This window comes from Theobroma umbraticum, unplaced genomic scaffold (genome assembly GCF_002168275.2).
Source record: "Theobroma umbraticum cultivar Fairchild unplaced genomic scaffold, ASM216827v3 scaffold_50.0, whole genome shotgun sequence".
In the NCBI taxonomy this organism is placed as follows: domain Eukaryota; kingdom Viridiplantae; phylum Streptophyta; class Magnoliopsida; order Malvales; family Malvaceae; genus Theobroma; species Theobroma umbraticum.
In genome coordinates, this window is record NW_018397261.1 from 4,354,327 (window position 1) to 4,372,802 (window position 18,476).

Sequence of the window (18,476 nt, forward strand, 5' to 3'; positions counted from 1 at the left end):
CTGGTTCAACTCTAGAGAAAAAACACAATAAAACAAAAGCAGCATAACTGTAATATCTCAGAACCAATTCAGATTTCAGAACCTCTTATCTAAAGCAGCTCAGGTCCCAGATTCCATTCTCTTTTCTCTTTCAAACCAGCATCATATACTGACTCGGACCAAATATAAGCACAGACTCCAGCCAGGGTCTCTCAGACATCTCTTTCAACCCCATTTTCGTGCCTACAAGCAAAAAGCTAGACTTGTAATGATAATAATAAAGGAAAAAAAAAAAAACAACTCCAGCTATTTATTTAGTACCCACATCTTATCCTCTAGTCCTCCACCTAGCAGTTCGCTAAACAGTCCTTCTCTCGGTTATCTCTCCACTCTTGATTCCTGAAACTATGTACTCTTCATCATGGAAAGCCATGTTAATTGCTGTAGCAATGCTACAGCTGTGCTTTTCCATGGAGGTTGAATCTTCTTTAGCTCACCCTGATAAAATTGTTAGGCTCCCAGGCCAACCCCGTGTGGGCTTTCAACAGTTCTCGGGATATGTTAATGTGGACGAGAAGAAGCATAAAGTCCTTTTTTACTACTTTGTAGAAGCAGAAATAGATGCAGCTTCAAAGCCTTTAGTCCTTTGGTTGAATGGAGGTCTGCATTTTCTTACTTACTTCACTACAAATTTGATAGACCCTCAAAAGAAGCTCAAGTCTCAGAATGTGTACTGCTGAAATGAACAACATTCTTCCATTTCACGATGTGGCTGCTGTAAAATTTTGGGTGTCTGATGCCATGTATTACTGCTTGTTTCCTACAGGGCCTGGTTGTTCTTCCGTTGGAGTAGGGGCATTCTCTGAAAATGGGCCTTTCAGACCCAATGGAGAGGTTCTTGTTAGAAACGACTACAGCTGGAACAGAGGTACTACAAAATTTTACTCTTTATCTCATTTGTATAGTTGATCGATGATGATAAATAAGCAACTGATTATTTTTCAACTCCATCTGCTGTGGCAGAAGCTAATATGTTATACTTAGAGACACCAATTGGAGTGGGGTTCTCTTATTCCACTAACAGCTCCTCCTATGTAGCAGTGGATGATGAGACCACGGGTATCTTCCTTACCTGATTCATTCCTTTTTCTTGACTGGTAGAGGTATCTTTAAATGTTCATCTACACCAATAACTTTTATCCAAGTCTCTCTCTTCCGCTTCTGAAATTAGGATTTAATTTAATGGTTTGCGAATAGTAATGGGTAGCCTTGGAGTTATGGGGAGGACAGCTTACAGCTGCTTTACTGCATTCTCTGGACATCTTCCTTTAGATGTTGTAGTTTGTTCGAAAGGACTGAAACAGTCCATTTTTGCTCTGGCATTTGAGAAAAGTTTACAGATAAAGCACTAATTTCCGGCTGAAGAAACACTGAAACCGTTCTTCTGTTACTTCTTTTTGGGAGCATATAACACCTTTTGCCTTTGGGTACTTTACATGGAGGTTCTTAAGCTTTTATTTGTTTATTTAAGTCTTTACTCTCCGGATTTTCCAACATTTTTTGTGTGTAAGACTTCAAGTAAAGAGGGTTATTTTCCTTTACCCTCAATGGACTTAAGAGTTCTATATCTTATAATCTAAAGTCATCTTTTCTTTAATTTTCTCAAGCCAGGGACAATCTTGTATTCTTGCAACGCTGGTATAACAAATTTCCAAATTACAGGCAGAGGGATTTGTTTATAACGGGAGAAAGCTATGCAGGTACTTTTACCTGTATTCCAATTTCATGTATTGTGAATTTGATACAAATGATGATTGATCTTGATTTACTACTTTTTGTTGGCTTACTGATATCAGGCCATTACATTCCCCAACTTGCAAAGCTTATGGTCGAACTCAATAAGAAGCAGAATCTGTTCAATTTGAAAGGAATTGCGGTGAGTATTACTATGTACAATGCAACTTTGCATGAGAAAGAAATAGTAACAACTTGAAGATATCTTGCATCTAAGAGAACAATTTCATCCTTTGCAGCTAGGTAATCCCGTTCTGGAATTTGTCACTGACTTCAATTCAAGGGCTGAATATTTCTGGTCCCATGGGTTAATATCAGACTCAACTCACAGAATGTTCACTTCTGTCTGCAACTATTCTCGATATGTCAGCGAGTACTACAGAGACTCAGTTTCGCCTTCCTGTTCGAGGGTGATGAGCCAAGTAAGCCGAGAAACCAGTAAATTTGTGGACAAATATGATGTTACTCTTGACGTCTGCATATCATCGGTGCTCTCACAATCAATGGTTCTAAATCCACAGGTAACTTTTCCCTCCAAGGTCAATTGCATTTTATTGCATATTTTTCCAATATGGCTCACTTGATATTAACTAAAAGTCTTTTGTTTTACCTCGCAGCAAGTATCTGAAAGAGTAGATGTATGTGTTGAAGACAAAATTGTGAATTATCTGAACCGGAAAGATGTCCAGAAAGCTCTTCATGCTCGGCTTGTTGGAGTTCGCAGATGGGCTGTCTGCAGCAAGTAATACTTCTTGATTAAGCTAAAGATATATATTAAATATAAGAAAGCTTTCTGAAAAATTGATCCTATCTATCTATAGACCATCAACTTTCCAAAGGCTTGATAAGGATGTCAAACCAAACTATTTATAGGAAAATCTAGGATTTGCTTATAATAGTAAACATCATAGGAGTTTCCAGAATGCATCTGTTCTTTAAACATAGTTGTAGGGACAAAGTTTCCCCAGTCTTCTTCAGTTGAAAGTCAGCTACCTCCGAAAGAGTTCTATAGATAATTAACCAACTGAACTGGATTTTTCAATCATGACTTAAAGCTTCTCCAAGTAAATTTTTATTCCTCTACTGTGTTGATGACAGCATATTGGATTATCAGCTGCTCAACCTGGAGATCCCTACAATCTCTATTGTTGGTTCACTAATCAAGGCTGGAATCCCGGTCTTGGTTTACAGGTAATGTAATCTAAATGTCGTATAGACTTAACAACATCATAAAGCCCTTGCGGCTTTTAAGTTTGATACTATCTTACAGTGGAGATCAGGACTCTGTTATCCCATTGACTGGAAGCCGCACCCTGGTAGGTGGACTGGCAAAGGAGTTAGGATTGGAAACAACTGTACCGTACAGAGTTTGGTTTGAAGGGAAGCAGGTATTTTCATTAATAAAGCAGGAAAATGACTTCATTTCTTTATGATGGCAGCAACAACTTGCTGACATTAAATATAATTTGACAAAAATAAATGACATAGTGCCTCCAACATAATTTTAAAACTATTTTATCAGGTTTGTGGTTTCTTACTTCTTTTCAGGTTGGTGGCTGGACTCAAGTTTATGGCAACATCCTCTCGTTTGCCACAATCAGAGGGGCTTCTCATGAAGCTCCTTTCTCACAGCCTGAGAGGTCGCTCATGTTATTCAAGTCATTCCTTGAAGGGAAGCCACTACCAGAAGTTTTTTGAATCAAACTTTATTTTCCAAAATAATTTGTTTGAGACCGCAAATCTGTGTGTCAAGTTGCTTAAAAACACTTGAGCAATGTTTGATTCCAGAGAAAAAGGAAGAAAAAAAAAGTTGAGTGAAATATTTTTTATCTGGTTTTGTTGGGTGCAATGGATCCTTCCTAGCTGAGACAAATCTTGTAAATAGGTGTCCAGACTAATCAGAAAATGCCTTTTTCTAGCCGAAGATGAAAGTACTTCCTTTTGCGTTATTTTTCCTGCTAAATCGGTTGATCTTGTGTGAACATTTTCATCACCACATATGTTAAAAGCTTCCAACTTCCTAGCCTCCATCATTTTGATCTTTTTCTCTATACCAGAAATCAAGATAAACCTCCAATTGCAGTGAAGGAAAGGGACCAAAAAGGAAGACTCCCATTAGGGAGAACGAAAAGGCTAATAACAACCCAATATCTCCTGCCGCCTCTCGACCACCCCAAAGTTGATGGAAACCACTATAACAGCCAATCATTTTCTATCAAAACGAAGGAATCTTTTAGTCCCAAATCGTACAAACGAACCAGTCTCTTGAGTGTCTCTACACTCGCCGTAGTTTAGTTCATACAACATTCAATGGGAAACGACAAGAAAAGCAGAGACCAAGCACCATGATCTGACAATAAACGAGTCTCGTAGCATGTCACAAGTCCTGAATACATGTCTTCCCTGAATTTTCCGCCTGTCACATGTGAAATCCCATCTTCAAATGTACAATCAGTGATGTAAGGAAAAAGAGAAGTAAAACATTTGCAAGTGCAAGATGTAGGGGACCACATGAAATAAAAGTAGCAAGAATAAGGAACTGCACGACCCCTCACCACGGGTCCTGGTGAAGGTGACCCGGAAACTAACTATTAGAGCGTGAGTGCCATCATCATTGCAGAAAAGCAAAAGAAACCCAACTTTGATGATTTCCGGCAAACCGACCAGCCTCCCACCACCATCCATTTTGCAGTCGACTTTTCTAGTTTTCTGTTTCTTTTTTCTTTTTGGCTACTGATTTAGTGCTGCCTTAGTGAAGAAACGGTTAAAGCTTTCACTGCCTAATTTAATAACCACCCACTTCCAATCTGAAAAAAGTGGGATCTCCTTCTTCCTTTCCTTGAAAAAAGCAGAACTATAAACTACCCATCCATCCCTTTTTTCCTCTCTTTCTCTTTCTATAATTTGACTACTCAGCTGTACCCTTGGGCCTTGGCCTCCCATTGTTTCAATACTAACCAAAGAAAAAAAAGGACACAAAAACAGAATGGCACAACCCCAAAAAGAAAACCCTGCTGCAATCATCAACTCTCTACACCTCCAGGTAATAAAAAAAAAATCTTTTTTTTAAAAATCCACATCATTGCTCTTCTGTATAAAGCCCAGATTAACAGAGGAAAAAAAAAGGAACTGTCCTTTTTCTTGCTTGGAATTTTAACTTAAATCTAGGGTTTTGAATTTTCCATTCCCATTTCTTTGATCATTATAAATTATATATGCAAGAATTACAGGAAAAAGAGGAAGAGAAAGAGCTCGACCTCGGATCTGACGAACCTGACGCCCCATTGCCCTTAACCGTCACTTCCCGGGTAAAAGAGAATTGGCATTGTTCTTTTTTGGTGTTAGAAGCCTAAAGATCTTTTTTTTTTTTTAGTAATGTGGAACTGGAATGTGCAAAAAAAAAAAATGATGCAGGTATTGTATATGTTGGGAGATATAACGGCAGGTCCGGCTTATCGGTTCACCCAATGGTTGGAACTGGTTCGTAAACGGAGCGGGAAATACCGATCCTCTGGCTTCCCTAACCGTCCCAACAGGCTCGACAGTATGGCTTCTAGGTACACTATTTGATTCATTTTAGTTCCAATTGTTGATCACTAGCAATATTTCAATTGTGATGCTAATTTATGAATTTATGAATTTTGTTTTGATTAGCATTGCCTTGATAATTATGGACTAACAATGCTGCTTAAGTTTTACTAAGTTGTGTTGAAGTTTGTTTTTGGGTTTTATTGGAAAAGCCCACTCACTTTGCTTTTATCTGTGATTTCGTCTTGGATTCTTTCTTTTGTCCTATTAGGAGGACGGGGGCGTTTCAGTTTGGTAGTAGTGATATTTTAGACAGCATGTTATAATTTCGACTATGGTCATTAAGAAAGGAGGAAATTTTACATCAGCCATTGATATAAATGCACTTGGAAGTTCTTATTTTGATTTGGATGTTCATTTTTAAATCAACATTTGATTAGGTTATAACCAATGATTTGACCATCCAACAATTGAATATTAGTTTGTACTAGAAGGAAATTGGTGTGTCAAAATATTATGGATGAGATTTTTCTTTGTTACTTGCTCCTCACTGTTATTATTATTCAGTGCAGAAGACTCACCTGTTGATTCACCAAGTCTTCTGCCCACTGAGCATCCTCCAGAAATCAATTTGTGGGAAAGACTAGGTAAAGCTGCAGTTTTGGACATCGAATCAAGCTCTTTTTCCTGGGACATGCTTTCGTCACTTCACCATACGGAGCATAGTAGTAGCACTGACCATTCTGAGGATGAACAGAATAAAGCCCTTGAGGTGTGTGATACAGTTTAATCATTAGAGGTGGAATGACATCTTTCTTCATCTTTATGTCAGCATTCCAGAAGTATTGTGAGGACAATTGCTAACAACAACGGAACTTTAAATGCTTTTCCTTAACTGCTGCTAATCTTTTACTTGCTAATCAGGTCTTTCCTACATGGGACTGCAATGCATCTAACTTCAAATAAAATACTATTCTTTTTTATTTCTTCAACTGGATTAGTTTATTTAATAGTATGAGATAGTTTTCAGATGCCAATAAAAGGAAAATATTCATAAATATTGAAAGTGTCAAACTGCTAGAGTTTGTATAATAAGTTCCATGTATTTTGTGTGCTCAAAACTCTGCTGTGTGTTCATGTAGCAAGAGTGAAAACTTTGACTGACTCATGGATAAGTTACTTCCTAGTTAGTTATATTCTCATCTACCACCTAATTTTATCTTCAGTTGTCTGCATTTAGGTTACGGTAAATTCTGGAGGAGTTGTTTTTTTTGCATTATTCAACCAGCCTGGGGTTGATGATACTTCTCCAAAGGAAGCAGCAGCTGTTATAAAGTTTTCGTCTTCAAGGATGGCCATGCAATCAGAACGCCTCGGTTACGAGTTTGCGAAGTGGCTTGGAATCCAGACTCCTCAGGTTGAACCTCTATACACCAGCTGTCCTGTATTTCTAACATATTTGGCTATAATTCCACCCTTACATCGAACACTCTGTTGAATGCTTTGTGTTTTATTTTGTTTTTTGTTTTCTTTTTCTTTTAACTCTTCTTTTAATGATCACTGATTCTTTTGCAACAGGCTAGAGTAATTCATAATTCTAGCCTAGAGTGGTTCCGGATAAAGGAAGCTGCACAGAAAGCAAGAATTACAGCAACCTCAGAAGGAGATGAAGTAGGTGAAGTCACATGTTCAGAGCTTTTGGAGGCACTAGACCTTAGCCGATGCCTTTTTCTGATGAGGTGAGAATAAGACCTGGATTTGTAAGACTGTAAGGGTTGTTAAATCAGCTGAGGATGTGGTTATGGCCATATGATTCCACTGATTGGTGCATAACTGAGAGCCTTAGAAAGTTTGTACTTCAAAAGATTTTGTATCAAGCAATATATTGTAGGGTTATCTCCAAGGCAGGAGCAACTGGTTCATGATTGCTGCAAGGGTACTTTATTATTAGTGCACACAGTAGTCATCCAGGGCTTGTTTGGATAAAATTAGAGAGCAATTAGAGAAGAAATCTTCACATGCAAGGAAAATAGTTACATTCTTTATGCAGCATTTTGAATTTTAAGAACCATGTCTTTTGCAGTTATGTTCATGGATCCCCTTTGTTGGAAAGCGTAAATGCCTTTGATTCAAAGGAGACTGCAGAAAGAACTGCAGCAGCTCTCGGTAGGGTCTTGATGTTGGACCTTGTCATCAGAAATGAAGATAGACTTCCTTCCCGTGAACTAAGATGGCGTGGAAATCCTGCAAATTTGTTGTTAGCAGACAAAACAAGCTCTGCAAATATGGGTTCTTTGGATGAAGCATTTGACTCTGCAATCAAGCGATTCCGCCCTAGGGTAATTAGAGCTATTCAAAAGGAACGAAGGGCATCTTCAGTTGACAGCAGATTAAGCCCTCATAGTCCAGGACTGGTATCACAGAGCTCTGATCTTTCTGAAATTACAGAATCACCTAAATCTAGTGACATGAGTATAGTAAGTCCAACATTCAGTGAATCATTCCATCCTGGTTTCCACATTGTGGCAATAGACTCTGGTGTACCACGTCGACCTCCTGTTGGAAAACGTGCAAATGACCAAGTAATTTATCCTAAATTGGTTGAGTTACTTCTCAATAGTTCCAATTACTCCTTCAACTTGTTACATGATATAACATGTGGGAAATTAGGATCTGCTTCACCAGAAGATGCTGATACAACTGATATACGGGGGACTGAAATGACCTCAGTTGTTCAAGAATTTCGTAGTGGGTTCCGTGCAGCTTTAAGGGATCTGCAGGGATTCCATATATTCCTGCTCACACTTCATCAAAAGCTAGATAGCTTGTTACGTCAATTTCTGACTATTATAAATAAGACATCAGGGGACTTTGATAAGGAGGACTTAGCAGTTCCTGAGTCACCGTTGCCTCCTCCTTGCCTTGGAGGTGTTGCTTCCCCGCCTACTCCAAGTAAGGAGCGAGTCCTCAGTGATAACCGATCAGATTATAGTGATTCAGAGTTACAGAGAACGGCTCCAAAATCATCATCTTCAGGGCACAGAGAAAGCATGGACTCTAGTTCTCCAATGTCACGAGAAGGCTGGCATGGAAAGTTCTACAAAGGTAGTGGAGAGCCCCTTCGTAGCTTGCGTTTGACTGCAAAGCTCCGAGACTTCCATAAGTTTGCCAAGGTTTGTTGTACTTGTAAACAAAATGGAATGTCATTTTACAAAACAAAGTTTCAGTGGAATATAGATATGTCAAACAACTTATGGCAATTACTGAAGTGCCATTGGATATTTTATGTTAAGGTCTCATCTTGAAAAGAGTAAATGCATGGGTTGAGTCTTTTATACTAGCCACTCTCGTAGAAAAATATGAAAAGGATAGAACAACATATTGGATTCCTGTCACAGACCCTACTTTGACAGGATTAATGCTGACTATCAGTGTTTATGACTTTTAACAATGACATCATGCAGGTAGGGAGTGTAAAATCATTTTAATGAGATTTGATTGCTTGTTTAGCTGTTATGCTACGAATTTGTGTAAAAATATGTTTTCTAGCATAGTTTTTGGTAGTTTCCACTCTGCGGAAATGTATTAACTTTTGTGCTAGATCAAACTTTGCTTTGTAATGCTTCATTGTTTAATACTATTTTTGCTCTCAGGTTGATGCTGAATCAGGCAGAGATTTGGAACAGTGGAATGAAATGCTAAAAAATGATGCTGTTAAACTCTGCCAGGAGAACAGTTTTAATACAGGATTTTTTGAGGGTAGTGATAATAACAGTGTTGTTGATGCTTATGAATTGAAGGTAATACCTTCTTTCAGCTCCTTGGCCTTCTTTCTATGTAGCTCGCAAATATCTTTACTTCAGCGTTTGAGGTATCATTCTGTAGATGCTAATTGTCATATGTTTTTTTTTGTTATTATAACATACAGGTTAGGCTTGAGCACATTCTTGAGAGGATAGCATTGATATCTGAGGCTGCTAATACAGAGAAGCCATCTTTAATTACTAGTAGCTTGCTCATTGGTGGGGCACTGGCTGCAAGATCTGTCTACACACTGCAGCATTTGGGAATTACTCATATTTTGTGTTTGTGCTCCAATGAAATTGGACAGTCAGACTCACAGTACCCTGAATTATTTGAGTACAAAAATTTTTCTGTAAGTAATTCACTTTTTTTCCCTCTAGGTTTTTTGTCAGTCTATTTCTACATGAAGAAAATTTCCTGGGTTATTTGGTGCATCTGGCTGAAATCCCATTTAGTTGTTGCTAATTTTCTCTGCTATGGGACATCATAAACTCAACTAACCAGGCTTGAAACCCAACTATACCTCAACCAAAAACTCTAAAACAGTAATAGTTGCAGTGAGGAATCACAGTGGAAATGGTAATATCCTTTTTCTTTTTGTACATTAATCTTACACTCAGATCTAAGGAAATGTTGATTGTAGAGCTCTCTAGTTCTATATCTTAGTGTTCTATTACCTGCATGGAAACCTCTTTCATAATGAATCTAATGGTACATGCTTTGCCTCATTGAAACAGATATGTGACAACGAAGATTCAAACATCAGCAGTATCTTTGAAGAAGCTTCTGATTTTATCGATCATGTTGAACAAATAGGTGGAAGGGTCTTAGTTCATTGCTTTGAAGGGAGAAGTAGGAGCGCCACATTAGTGATTGCACACCTGATGCTTCGGAAGTAAGTAATGTGTCATGCTTTATACTTTAGAAAGCTTATAAACCAAAGGCTACATTGCTGCAAAAAAACGTCCAGTATTGGTAAACCTTAGTTCACCGGAGTTCTGTCATGCAAATGGAACCTTTTTGGTTAATCAAGACTGAAATACTTTCTCTATCACGGGCAGGAACTTAACTTTATTAGAAGCATGGAATGCCCTTAAGCGAGTTCACCGCCGAGCCCAGCCCAATGATGGGTTTTCAAGGATTCTAGTGGATCTTGATCGGAAACTGCACGGAAAGGTTTCAATGGAGTGGCATCAGCGAAAACCAATGATGAAAGTCTGTCCCATTTGCGGGAAGAATGCTGGTCTGAGCAGCAGCTCACTCAAGCTTCATTTGCAGAAAGCACACAAGAAGCTATCTTCAGGGAGTGTGGACAGTGCAATGACCATGGAGATACAGAAAGCTTTGGATGCACTCAAAATGAACCGTGGTGGGAGTGTAAGCCCCACACAGAGACAGTCTCATTCAGTTATGGATAAGTAGCAGCAGAACATTCATTTTAGTACAATAGAACCCCTGAGGAATCATCAATTCCTGGATTTGCTGCTCTTCTCAGTTTATATTTGGTGTGAGTTCAACTCTGCTGGTTAACTTGGAACCAAAAGCTCTGCGGTCATTAGCAGCAGCATTGATAACAACTTAGCTGTTATCCTGTTTGTAAAAACCATCTTATCAATGTAAGTATCATACATGGTGGACAAGGATTTAGTTTTTATAGAGATATATGCCTTGCCACTGCAAACGGGTGAATACTGGGCAATCTTGGTTCCAAATTATTTTTGGAGTGCATTGTGTATCATTAATCATTATCTATATTCAACGAAATAAATAAAATGCAATTTGTCAAGCACAGTGAGTTGCAATTTCTATGATATTTTGTCATTTTTACCAGCCGCTCATCAGTCTGCTGGGTGCGAACTGCAAGTCACTACGGTCGCCTGTCCCGTAGCAAATAGTGTCATTTCTATGCTTAGGTGAAGTAACAGAACTTTATTCTGCTTCAAGAACTTCGAATTTCAGGATCCAATGCTCTGCATTGATAGCTGTGATCTAACGATTGGGTCTAAACAGCTCTAAATAGGCAGAAAATTCTAAATGTGGATCATTGAGGAACAACCTTACGGTATCGATTCAGGTTCAATAATAAGCAGTAACATTTTGAATGTATTCCAATCTAATTAAATTTTATTGTTAAGTCAACTGCCAACCTAATACTACCAGCAGCATCTTCTTTACGCCTCTTCCAACTATGCATGTGTTTCAGTGTAAGAAATACAGCTTCAATGTCCACAGGCAAGCAATCGATGACTTCCAATTCTACTGCCAAGTAGTCCTTTCAAGAAAACAGACTACAACTAGTATAGCCAGTTCAATGAAAAAGAAAAGTTACAAACAACATATCCCAAAAACCTATTTGGTTACACAACTGGAATTGGATCAGCCAATGACTCGGGAGCACCACTGCTACCATTCAGAACGGTAACATTTCCATCAGAGTCAACGTCCACAATTACTGAATCACCCTCCTTGATTTCCCTAGCAAGCATCTTCTCGGCCATGCTGTCCTCAAGAAGTCTCATAATGGCTCTTCTCAAAGGCCTTGCTCCATAACTTGGGTTGTATCCTTCCTCCACCACCCTCTCTCTAAACCTTTCAGTCACTTGAAGCTCTATATCTTTGGCTTTGAGCCTGTCAAACACCTCCTTAAGCATTATATCAGCAATCTCCTTTACCTCCAACTTGGTGAGCTGCCTGAAAACAATCATCTCATCCAATCTATTCAAGAACTCTGGCCTGAAATACTGCTTCAGTTCTTCTGTCACCAGGCTCTTTATTCTATTGTAACTGCTGTCCTTCTCATCATAATCAAGATCAAATCCTATCCGTCGTCCACCCTTCTCAATTACACTGCTCCCAACATTTGATGTCATTATCAGAAGGGTATTTTTGAAATCCACAGTCCTTCCTTTACTGTCTGTCAACCTTCCATCCTCAAGTATCTGCAGCATCATGTTGAAGACATCAGGATGTGCCTTCTCAATCTCGTCAAAAAGGACAACAGTGTATGGTCGTCTCCTAACAGCCTCAGTCAGCTGACCACCCTCAGTGTAACCAACATAACCAGGAGGTGAGCCAATGAGCTTGGACACCGTATGCCTTTCCATGAACTCACTCATGTCAAGCCGGATCATGGCTTCTTCAGAACCAAAATAGTAAGCAGCTAGTGCCTTTGCCAGTTCTGACTTTCCCACACCAGTTGGTCCAGAAAAGATGAAGCTAGCAATTGGCCGGTTGGGGTTCTTGAGACCGACACGGGCACGTCGAATTGCACGACTAATGGCTTTGACAGCTTCATCCTGACCAATGACTCGCTTATGAAGAGTCTCTTCCATCTTAAGGAGGCGATCAGACTCATCGGTTGATACTTTCTCAACAGGAATACCAGTCCAGGCAGAGACTATATGCTGAATGTCCACTTCAGTCACAACTGGACCTCCATCCCCTGCCTCTGCCTCTGCCTTATTCATCTCCTTGTCTTTCTCTTGGATGGCAGTGATCTGAGCCCTGAGCTCAATTTCTCGGTCACGTAATTCCCCAGCCTGTTTAAAAGAATGTGCTATGATGTGAACCAGTTGTACCCAAGATTGTCAAACCCACAAAAGAAAAACAACAGTTGACCACTTAACAGCCTTGTAAGAAAACAAATCTTTGAGTAGATCAAACAATCCAACACCAACAAGTTAGGACCCAAAGAAGGACCAGTAAAATATTTTGATCCACTCCCTAACAGAAATCAACATAAATGGTCCCATGAAACTCAAACACTTTGTACCTTCTCAAAGTCCTGGCTGCGAACAGCTTCATTCTTTGACTTTGTGATCTGCCTGAGCTCCTTTTCAAGCTCTCTGGCTTCCTCAGGGAGCTGCAATAACAATAATTTCATGAAACCAACTTGAGAAAGAAAGGCTTACAAGGTTTGCTTATGACTAGATTGGAATGCAACCACACCTGTGCATGACGAAGGCGAACACGAGAACCAGCTTCATCAATCAAGTCAATTGCTTTATCAGGCAGAAAACGGTCACTGAAGCATGCAGAAATTAAGGTGAGGCACAAAAAGAGCAGTACCATTTTGTGACAATGCAAATGAAAAGGATACTTGATGAAAATAAGATGACCACATACCTGATGTACTGGTATGACAGCTGTGCAGCAGAAATTAAGGCATCATCTGTGTAGCGAAGCTTGTGGTGAATCTCGTAACGTTCTCGCAAACCTTTCAAAATCTGTATAGTTTCATCTACAGATGGTTCAGGCACTTTAACCGGCTGGAAACGTCTTTCCAACGCTGGGTCTTTCTCAATATGCTTTCTGTACTCATCGAGTGTTGTAGCTCCAATACACTGCATCAATTCAAATAAAAATATAAAAAAATAGCCAGATTTGATTAAAATAACAGAGATGATAATCATTCAGAAGTATAAAAATTCAAACACAAGCAGCAATGAGAAGGCACCAAATAATTCACATGGAAGTCAGATACAACAATCAACCCAAGTCCCTAAAAGATTATAACACTTGCTGAAACGGTGAAGAAGAATTTATCTAGTAGATTTAAATGCAGCACCAGGCAATCCAAACTTAGAAATGACTGAAAACTACAGAAGCTTTCCCAATTCCTTCTTTCGTTTTCTAGACAAAAATAGATACACACAGTACAATCTCCATTGTAAGAACAAAATTTACCTGCAATTCACCTCTTGCAAGAGCTGGCTTCAAGATATTGGCAGCATCAATAGCCCCTTCGGCAGCTCCTGCTCCAATTAAGGTGTGCACCTCATCGATAAACAATATTATCTCATCACTTTGCTTGATTTCCTCCATTAGCTTTTTCAATCTCTCTTCAAACTCTCCACGATATTTAGTTCCAGCAACAAGAAGACCCATATCAAGTGTTATAACCTAACAAGAAAACAGTCATAAATGTGTACTTTTAACTAAAAAAAATAAAGTACCAAAAAATAATGCCTGTATCTTTGAAAGGTCTGGAAAAGGGGGAAGAAGAAGAAGAACTAGGTAAAATGGAAATTATAATGACATTAAAAGATACAGGCATCTCTCTTGTTGATTTATACCCTTGATAAAATTAAGATAATAGCACAGCACCTAGATCTTAATCTATCAACCATCTATGTCATTCTTTTGATTAGCTTCAGGCACGACCTTACAATTAGGAATATTCAAATTTTATGGTAATAGGAATATTCAAATTTTATGGAAATAATGAAACTCTCAACTTTAAGTGACTATAATCTCTATTGACCAACCATTTCATGGTATGTATACTAATGCAGTAAACATTCCAGGTACAAATATGACCCGTGATGGAAATAGATGTTATACATGCATTACACAGAATTTTAGCATGCAACTAGTGCAATATTGGCATAAGTTTGAGGCAATGCTAAAAGGGGAACATGCAAAAATATTAGAATCAGATTTGCACCTCAGAACAAATCCAAAAACATGAAAACATTTTTAAAATCACTATAAATTTGTAATCTCTTTGCTAGGACAAAATATTCTTAATGCTAAATAACATGTATGCACCTTCTTTCCCTCAATTGTATCAGGAACATCACCACTAGCAATACGCTGAGCAAGGCCTTCAGCAATTGCTGTTTTTCCAACACCAGGTTCTCCAATAAGACATGGGTTATTTTTGGTCCGTCTACCCAATATTTGGACAACACGTTCTATTTGAACCTGCCTCCCAACAACAGGATCCAATTTACCCTGAAATGGGGAAAACCAGCTTAGAAACAAGCTCATGCAAATACCCAGATGATATACCCACATAAACACATTTCTTACCTCCTCAGCGAGCTTAGTCAAATTGGTTCCATATTCCTCAAGTGTTGGCATCTTTGTGTTGCCAGTTGATCCTCCAGGAACAACACTAACTTCATTGCCCTCACCAACCATACGAATAACCTAGTAGTCAAATAGAAGATTAAACCCCATTAGTTTTTTATATTGGTAAAAAAAAAAAAAACCAGAAATTTGAAACAAGATCAAGTTGGTAATGCATTTCTTGCCTGTGTGCGGATATTGCTTGGGTCAGCACCTAAATTCTCCAGAACACGTGCTGCTACACCTTCACCTTCACGAAGCAGCCCAAGAAGAAGATGCTCTGATCCAATATAGTTATGGCCTGAAATTTTCATAAAATAAAATTTACCAGTTAATCTAAGTAGATTTACGAAGTCCAGAGAGCATCTGTATGTAAATAGAATGAAGACAGAACTAAGCGCTGGCTGGAATTGAAGGATTCAGTGAGATAAGTTAGGAGCACACAGCTAAACGTCTTGGTCATTTAAAGATGAAGGAAATAGGCTCCCCACCACCACAATAATCCTTTGATACAAATTTTTTTCTTTTTCATCATATAAAATAGTTTTCTTATTGGTTAAGTCAATCAAATGGAAATTTGATTCACGTGATCTTCTGCCAATAAATAGATTCTATTATGAATGGAAATGACTGAGTGAATTGTTATATGGACACATAAAATGAAAGCCAAATAAAATGATGAAATGGTAGTATAACTCTTTCTACTAGCTAATCCCAGTTTAAAAGCTGTTGTAAAACGAATTAAAAATAAAAAGCAAAAACTATATAGTATATGGATACCAAGTTGGCGCGCTTCTTCCAATGAGAGTTCCAAAACACGTTTTGCACGAGGAGTAAATGGAATCTCCACAGCAACAAACCCACTGCCCCTTCCAATTATCTTCTCCACTTCTACACGTGCATCCTTAAGATTGATTCCCATGGATTTAAGAACTTTCGCAGCAATGCCAGTACCTTCACCAATAAGGCCCAATAAAATTTGCTCCGTACCAACAAAATTATGGCCAAGCCGTCTGGCTTCCTCTTGGGCAAGCATAATTACTTTAATTGCTTTTTCTGTGAAGCGCTCAAACATGGCTTTAGGTACACATCTGCTACCCCTTCCTCGTCGGGAAGAGATTGAATTTGCAACCTTAGAACGGAAATCTTGGCCAAATCTGACCATATTATCTAAAGAATTTGAACCACGCAACCCAGAGAAACTTCTTATCCTCAATCCAGGTGTTTGTAAACTGCACATCATTTTGGCAGACCCTTTTGATTTTGAAGAATCTTTGGATGGACCATGACTTCGACTAGTAACTAAAGCAGGAACAATAGTTGACTGAGCCAGAACCTTAGCCATCACTCCTATTAAGCAATCTGCATTTAGCAATGAAACAAATCAGCTGGAATGAATACCTTACAAGGGACAATAGAATACTTGCATTCTCCACAAAATCACCAGAATCTACTTGGCATAAATGAATGTTCTAAAATCAATAATGAACAATCAGTACATTAGATGAACAAAGTGGCATGAGAAAGAAGATTCAACATAATCTCAAAGTCAACTAAAAGTGGAAGCAGTTTACCAGCCAATGACACTTTTACACCACAGACCATAGTCATCACACTTCTTCAAGCAAAACATAGATTCAATAGCTTTAATATACAAATATATATAACTTATACCAACAGAGTTAGCAGCACAACTATTGATCATTTGATTAACCCTAGAAGCCACTTTTGAATCTAATAACAGAAATACAGTGAACATAGAATTTAGAATGTACATAATTTGGAAGATTTGGCATTTCAATCAGGCTCAGCCAAAATTGATAATTTCACAGCACCAAGCTTATAACCCCTAGAAAATCACAACAGTAAAAAAAAAAAAGTCTCACGATTAACAACCTACCCAAGTGCTAAGAACAAGCAAATGTTACAAAAATAGCCGAATTCATGAATATAAAATATAGGTATAACTGTGGTTTTGTTGCTAGAAGCTTTGCACTTTCAATTCGCTTAATTTACTTTAGCAAAGTTATAAATCGCTTTTAATAAAAATCCACGTCCACCCAACAATCATTAGCATTAACGTAATACTACAATTTTTTTAAACCCAATTTCAAAAGGTGGCTTACTCACCTTATCCATTAGCGATTACAGCAGAATGAAAAAGGAAAACCCAAACAAGACAAATTTTTATTTTAAAAAAAAACCATAAATATCGAGCACCCAACAAAGAATCAACAAACACCAAAACCTTCAAAACCACAAAATCAATTTCAAACCCAAACCAACCCCAACCAAAACCCTAACCAAGATTTTCTGGAGCAAAAGAAAACAAAGAATTTACTTGAAAACCAAGACCCGAAAATGAAAAACCCTAACTTCCGACAAGGCAAGAAACCCAGAACCAAGCATCAAACCGAAAAAAGAAATTTCCAAAACTCACCTCAGAAAGGAAAGAAGCGGTGAAGGAAGAAAAGAAAAAAAAAAAGCTGAAAAAGATAGAATAGTAATAGAGAGTAAAACTGAAAAGGGGTCTTTTCTTTTAGAAGTTGCAGGGAGAAGAGACCCTTTTTTATCTAATGCAAATGGTCGGCCGAAGAGAGAAGAGAAATGAAGAGGATAGATGTGGTTTATAACAACCAGCTTTTTTTTTCTCTCTTTCTCTTTTTTAATTTTGGGTGGGGGCAGATTACACGAAAGTTTATCAAAATAGAAAATCATAGATGGCCAATATTTATTTCAAAATAAATATGGGTCGGTGGTGAATGTAAAAGATATTTCAAGAACAATGCGGTATTTATTGTGAAGACGAAATTGCCCTTAATTTATCTTTGTTGTAAGATATGGAAAGACCAAATTTTGGCTAAGAGTTGTATATAGTAACCAAAAAACGTGTACATCCTCTTATTAAAAAAACTAAAAAAATAATAATAATCGATGCAACGGGTATAAATAGTTACGTTTCAAGAAATTACTAGAAAATAATATATTTTAATCATGTGATAAAATATGAAATTAATAGCCATAAATTTGAGATCATATGATAAAATAGCATAATTTAAGAAAGCATTTGTATTTATTTAGTTACCTAATTTTACATTAACAGACGTAGAACTTTGAACTCTGAAAGTCAACTATTTTTTCATCAATGGTCTCATGAACGTTGCAATGTGTAGTTCACATCAATGAAAGAAATTTGCAATTTGTCAAGCAATTGAGACCTGTGTAACTCATTGCTGGTTTGATGAAAAGCGAGCAACTTATTATGGGGCTCAATGGTTTTGCATTCACTCTTTTTTGTAAAGAGTCGAATGAGGAAGAAAATTTCAAAATTAGAATAGGCTTTATTGGATTGTTATTTGTTTAATCAAAAGTGATTTATAATAAAGAAGAAAAATTAATACTTAAACAAAGAATATCCAAAATCAAACACAATCAATGTTTCGAAAAATGAAAATATGTATCATATAATTAAACTAAAAATGTCAATTAAATAATTTATATAACATATGAAGATATAA

General features: G+C 37.8%; 3 protein-coding genes across 6 annotated transcripts; 2 read left to right on the forward strand and 1 right to left on the reverse strand.

Annotated features, from left to right (window-relative positions):
- Positions 1-134: 134 nt before the first annotated feature.
- On the forward strand, positions 135-3,864 carry LOC110418057 (serine carboxypeptidase-like 45). 3 transcript variants are annotated; one of them, XM_021430671.2, is made up of 10 exons: positions 135-639; positions 806-907; positions 1,003-1,098; positions 1,647-1,739; positions 1,836-1,915; positions 2,013-2,294; positions 2,391-2,515; positions 2,872-2,964; positions 3,044-3,161; positions 3,322-3,864. In XM_021430671.2, exons 1-10 carry the CDS (start codon positions 387-389, stop codon positions 3,469-3,471), a joined length of 1,392 nt encoding a protein of 463 aa, XP_021286346.1. In that variant the 5' UTR covers positions 135-386; the 3' UTR covers positions 3,472-3,864. The 3 variants fall into 3 exon arrangements, with proteins under 3 accessions (XP_021286346.1, XP_089639883.1, XP_089639882.1); XM_089783757.1 differs by lacking the exons at positions 135-639; positions 806-907 and having other exon boundaries at positions 1,024-1,098; positions 1,651-1,739; XM_089783756.1 differs by lacking the exons at positions 135-639; positions 806-907; positions 1,003-1,098 and adding an exon at positions 1,358-1,481 and having other exon boundaries at positions 1,651-1,739.
- Positions 3,865-4,383: 519 nt separating this feature from the next.
- LOC110418697 (dual specificity protein phosphatase family protein) lies at positions 4,384-10,909 on the forward strand. 2 transcript variants are annotated; one of them, XM_021431494.2, is made up of 11 exons: positions 4,384-4,816; positions 5,004-5,081; positions 5,188-5,330; positions 5,869-6,073; positions 6,542-6,718; positions 6,880-7,040; positions 7,385-8,474; positions 8,955-9,101; positions 9,230-9,457; positions 9,843-10,000; positions 10,167-10,909. In XM_021431494.2, exons 1-11 carry the CDS (start codon positions 4,760-4,762, stop codon positions 10,525-10,527), a joined length of 2,805 nt encoding a protein of 934 aa, XP_021287169.1. In that variant the 5' UTR covers positions 4,384-4,759; the 3' UTR covers positions 10,528-10,909. The 2 variants fall into 2 exon arrangements, with proteins under 2 accessions (XP_021287169.1, XP_021287170.1); XM_021431495.2 differs by lacking the exons at positions 4,384-4,816; positions 5,004-5,081 and having other exon boundaries at positions 5,190-5,330; positions 5,874-6,073.
- Positions 10,910-11,328: 419 nt separating this feature from the next.
- Positions 11,329-17,634, reverse strand: CLPC1 (CLPC homolog 1). Its single transcript, XM_021431496.2, has 10 exons — positions 17,399-17,634; positions 15,739-16,320; positions 15,144-15,259; positions 14,920-15,039; positions 14,656-14,841; positions 13,792-14,007; positions 13,231-13,448; positions 13,054-13,129; positions 12,878-12,967; positions 11,329-12,644 (listed from the first exon to the last, which is right to left on the reverse strand). Exons 2-10 carry the CDS (start codon positions 16,301-16,303, stop codon positions 11,463-11,465), a joined length of 2,769 nt encoding a protein of 922 aa, XP_021287171.1. The 5' UTR covers positions 16,304-16,320; positions 17,399-17,634; the 3' UTR covers positions 11,329-11,462.
- Positions 17,635-18,476: the final 842 nt, after the last annotated feature.

What these genes read in the sequence shown, in the direction of transcription:
- LOC110418697 (XM_021431494.2), top strand. Translation starts at nt 4,760, where the DNA reads ATGGCACAACCCCAAAAAGAAAACCCTGCTGCAATCATCAACTCTCTA. An exon ending in CCTTAACCGTCACTTCCCGG is followed by an intron (nt 5,082 to 5,187) that starts GTAAAAGAGAAT and finishes AAAATGATGCAG; the next exon opens with GTATTGTATATGTTGGGAGA. An exon ending in TTGAGTACAAAAATTTTTCT is followed by an intron (nt 9,458 to 9,842) that starts GTAAGTAATTCA and finishes TCATTGAAACAG; the next exon opens with ATATGTGACAACGAAGATTC.
- CLPC1 (XM_021431496.2), bottom strand. Translation starts at nt 16,303, where the DNA reads ATGGCTAAGGTTCTGGCTCAGTCAACTATTGTTCCTGCTTTAGTTACT. An exon ending in GGAAGAAGCGCGCCAACTTG is followed by an intron (nt 15,260 to 15,738) that starts GTATCCATATAC and finishes TGAAAATTTCAG; the next exon opens with GCCATAACTATATTGGATCA. An exon ending in TTCGCCTTCGTCATGCACAG is followed by an intron (nt 12,968 to 13,053) that starts GTGTGGTTGCAT and finishes TTGTTATTGCAG; the next exon opens with CTCCCTGAGGAAGCCAGAGA.
- LOC110418057 (XM_021430671.2), top strand. Translation starts at nt 387, where the DNA reads ATGTACTCTTCATCATGGAAAGCCATGTTAATTGCTGTAGCAATGCTA. An exon ending in AGTGGATGATGAGACCACGG is followed by an intron (nt 1,099 to 1,646) that starts GTATCTTCCTTA and finishes AATTTTCTCAAG; the next exon opens with CCAGGGACAATCTTGTATTC. An exon ending in AGATGGGCTGTCTGCAGCAA is followed by an intron (nt 2,516 to 2,871) that starts GTAATACTTCTT and finishes TGTTGATGACAG; the next exon opens with CATATTGGATTATCAGCTGC.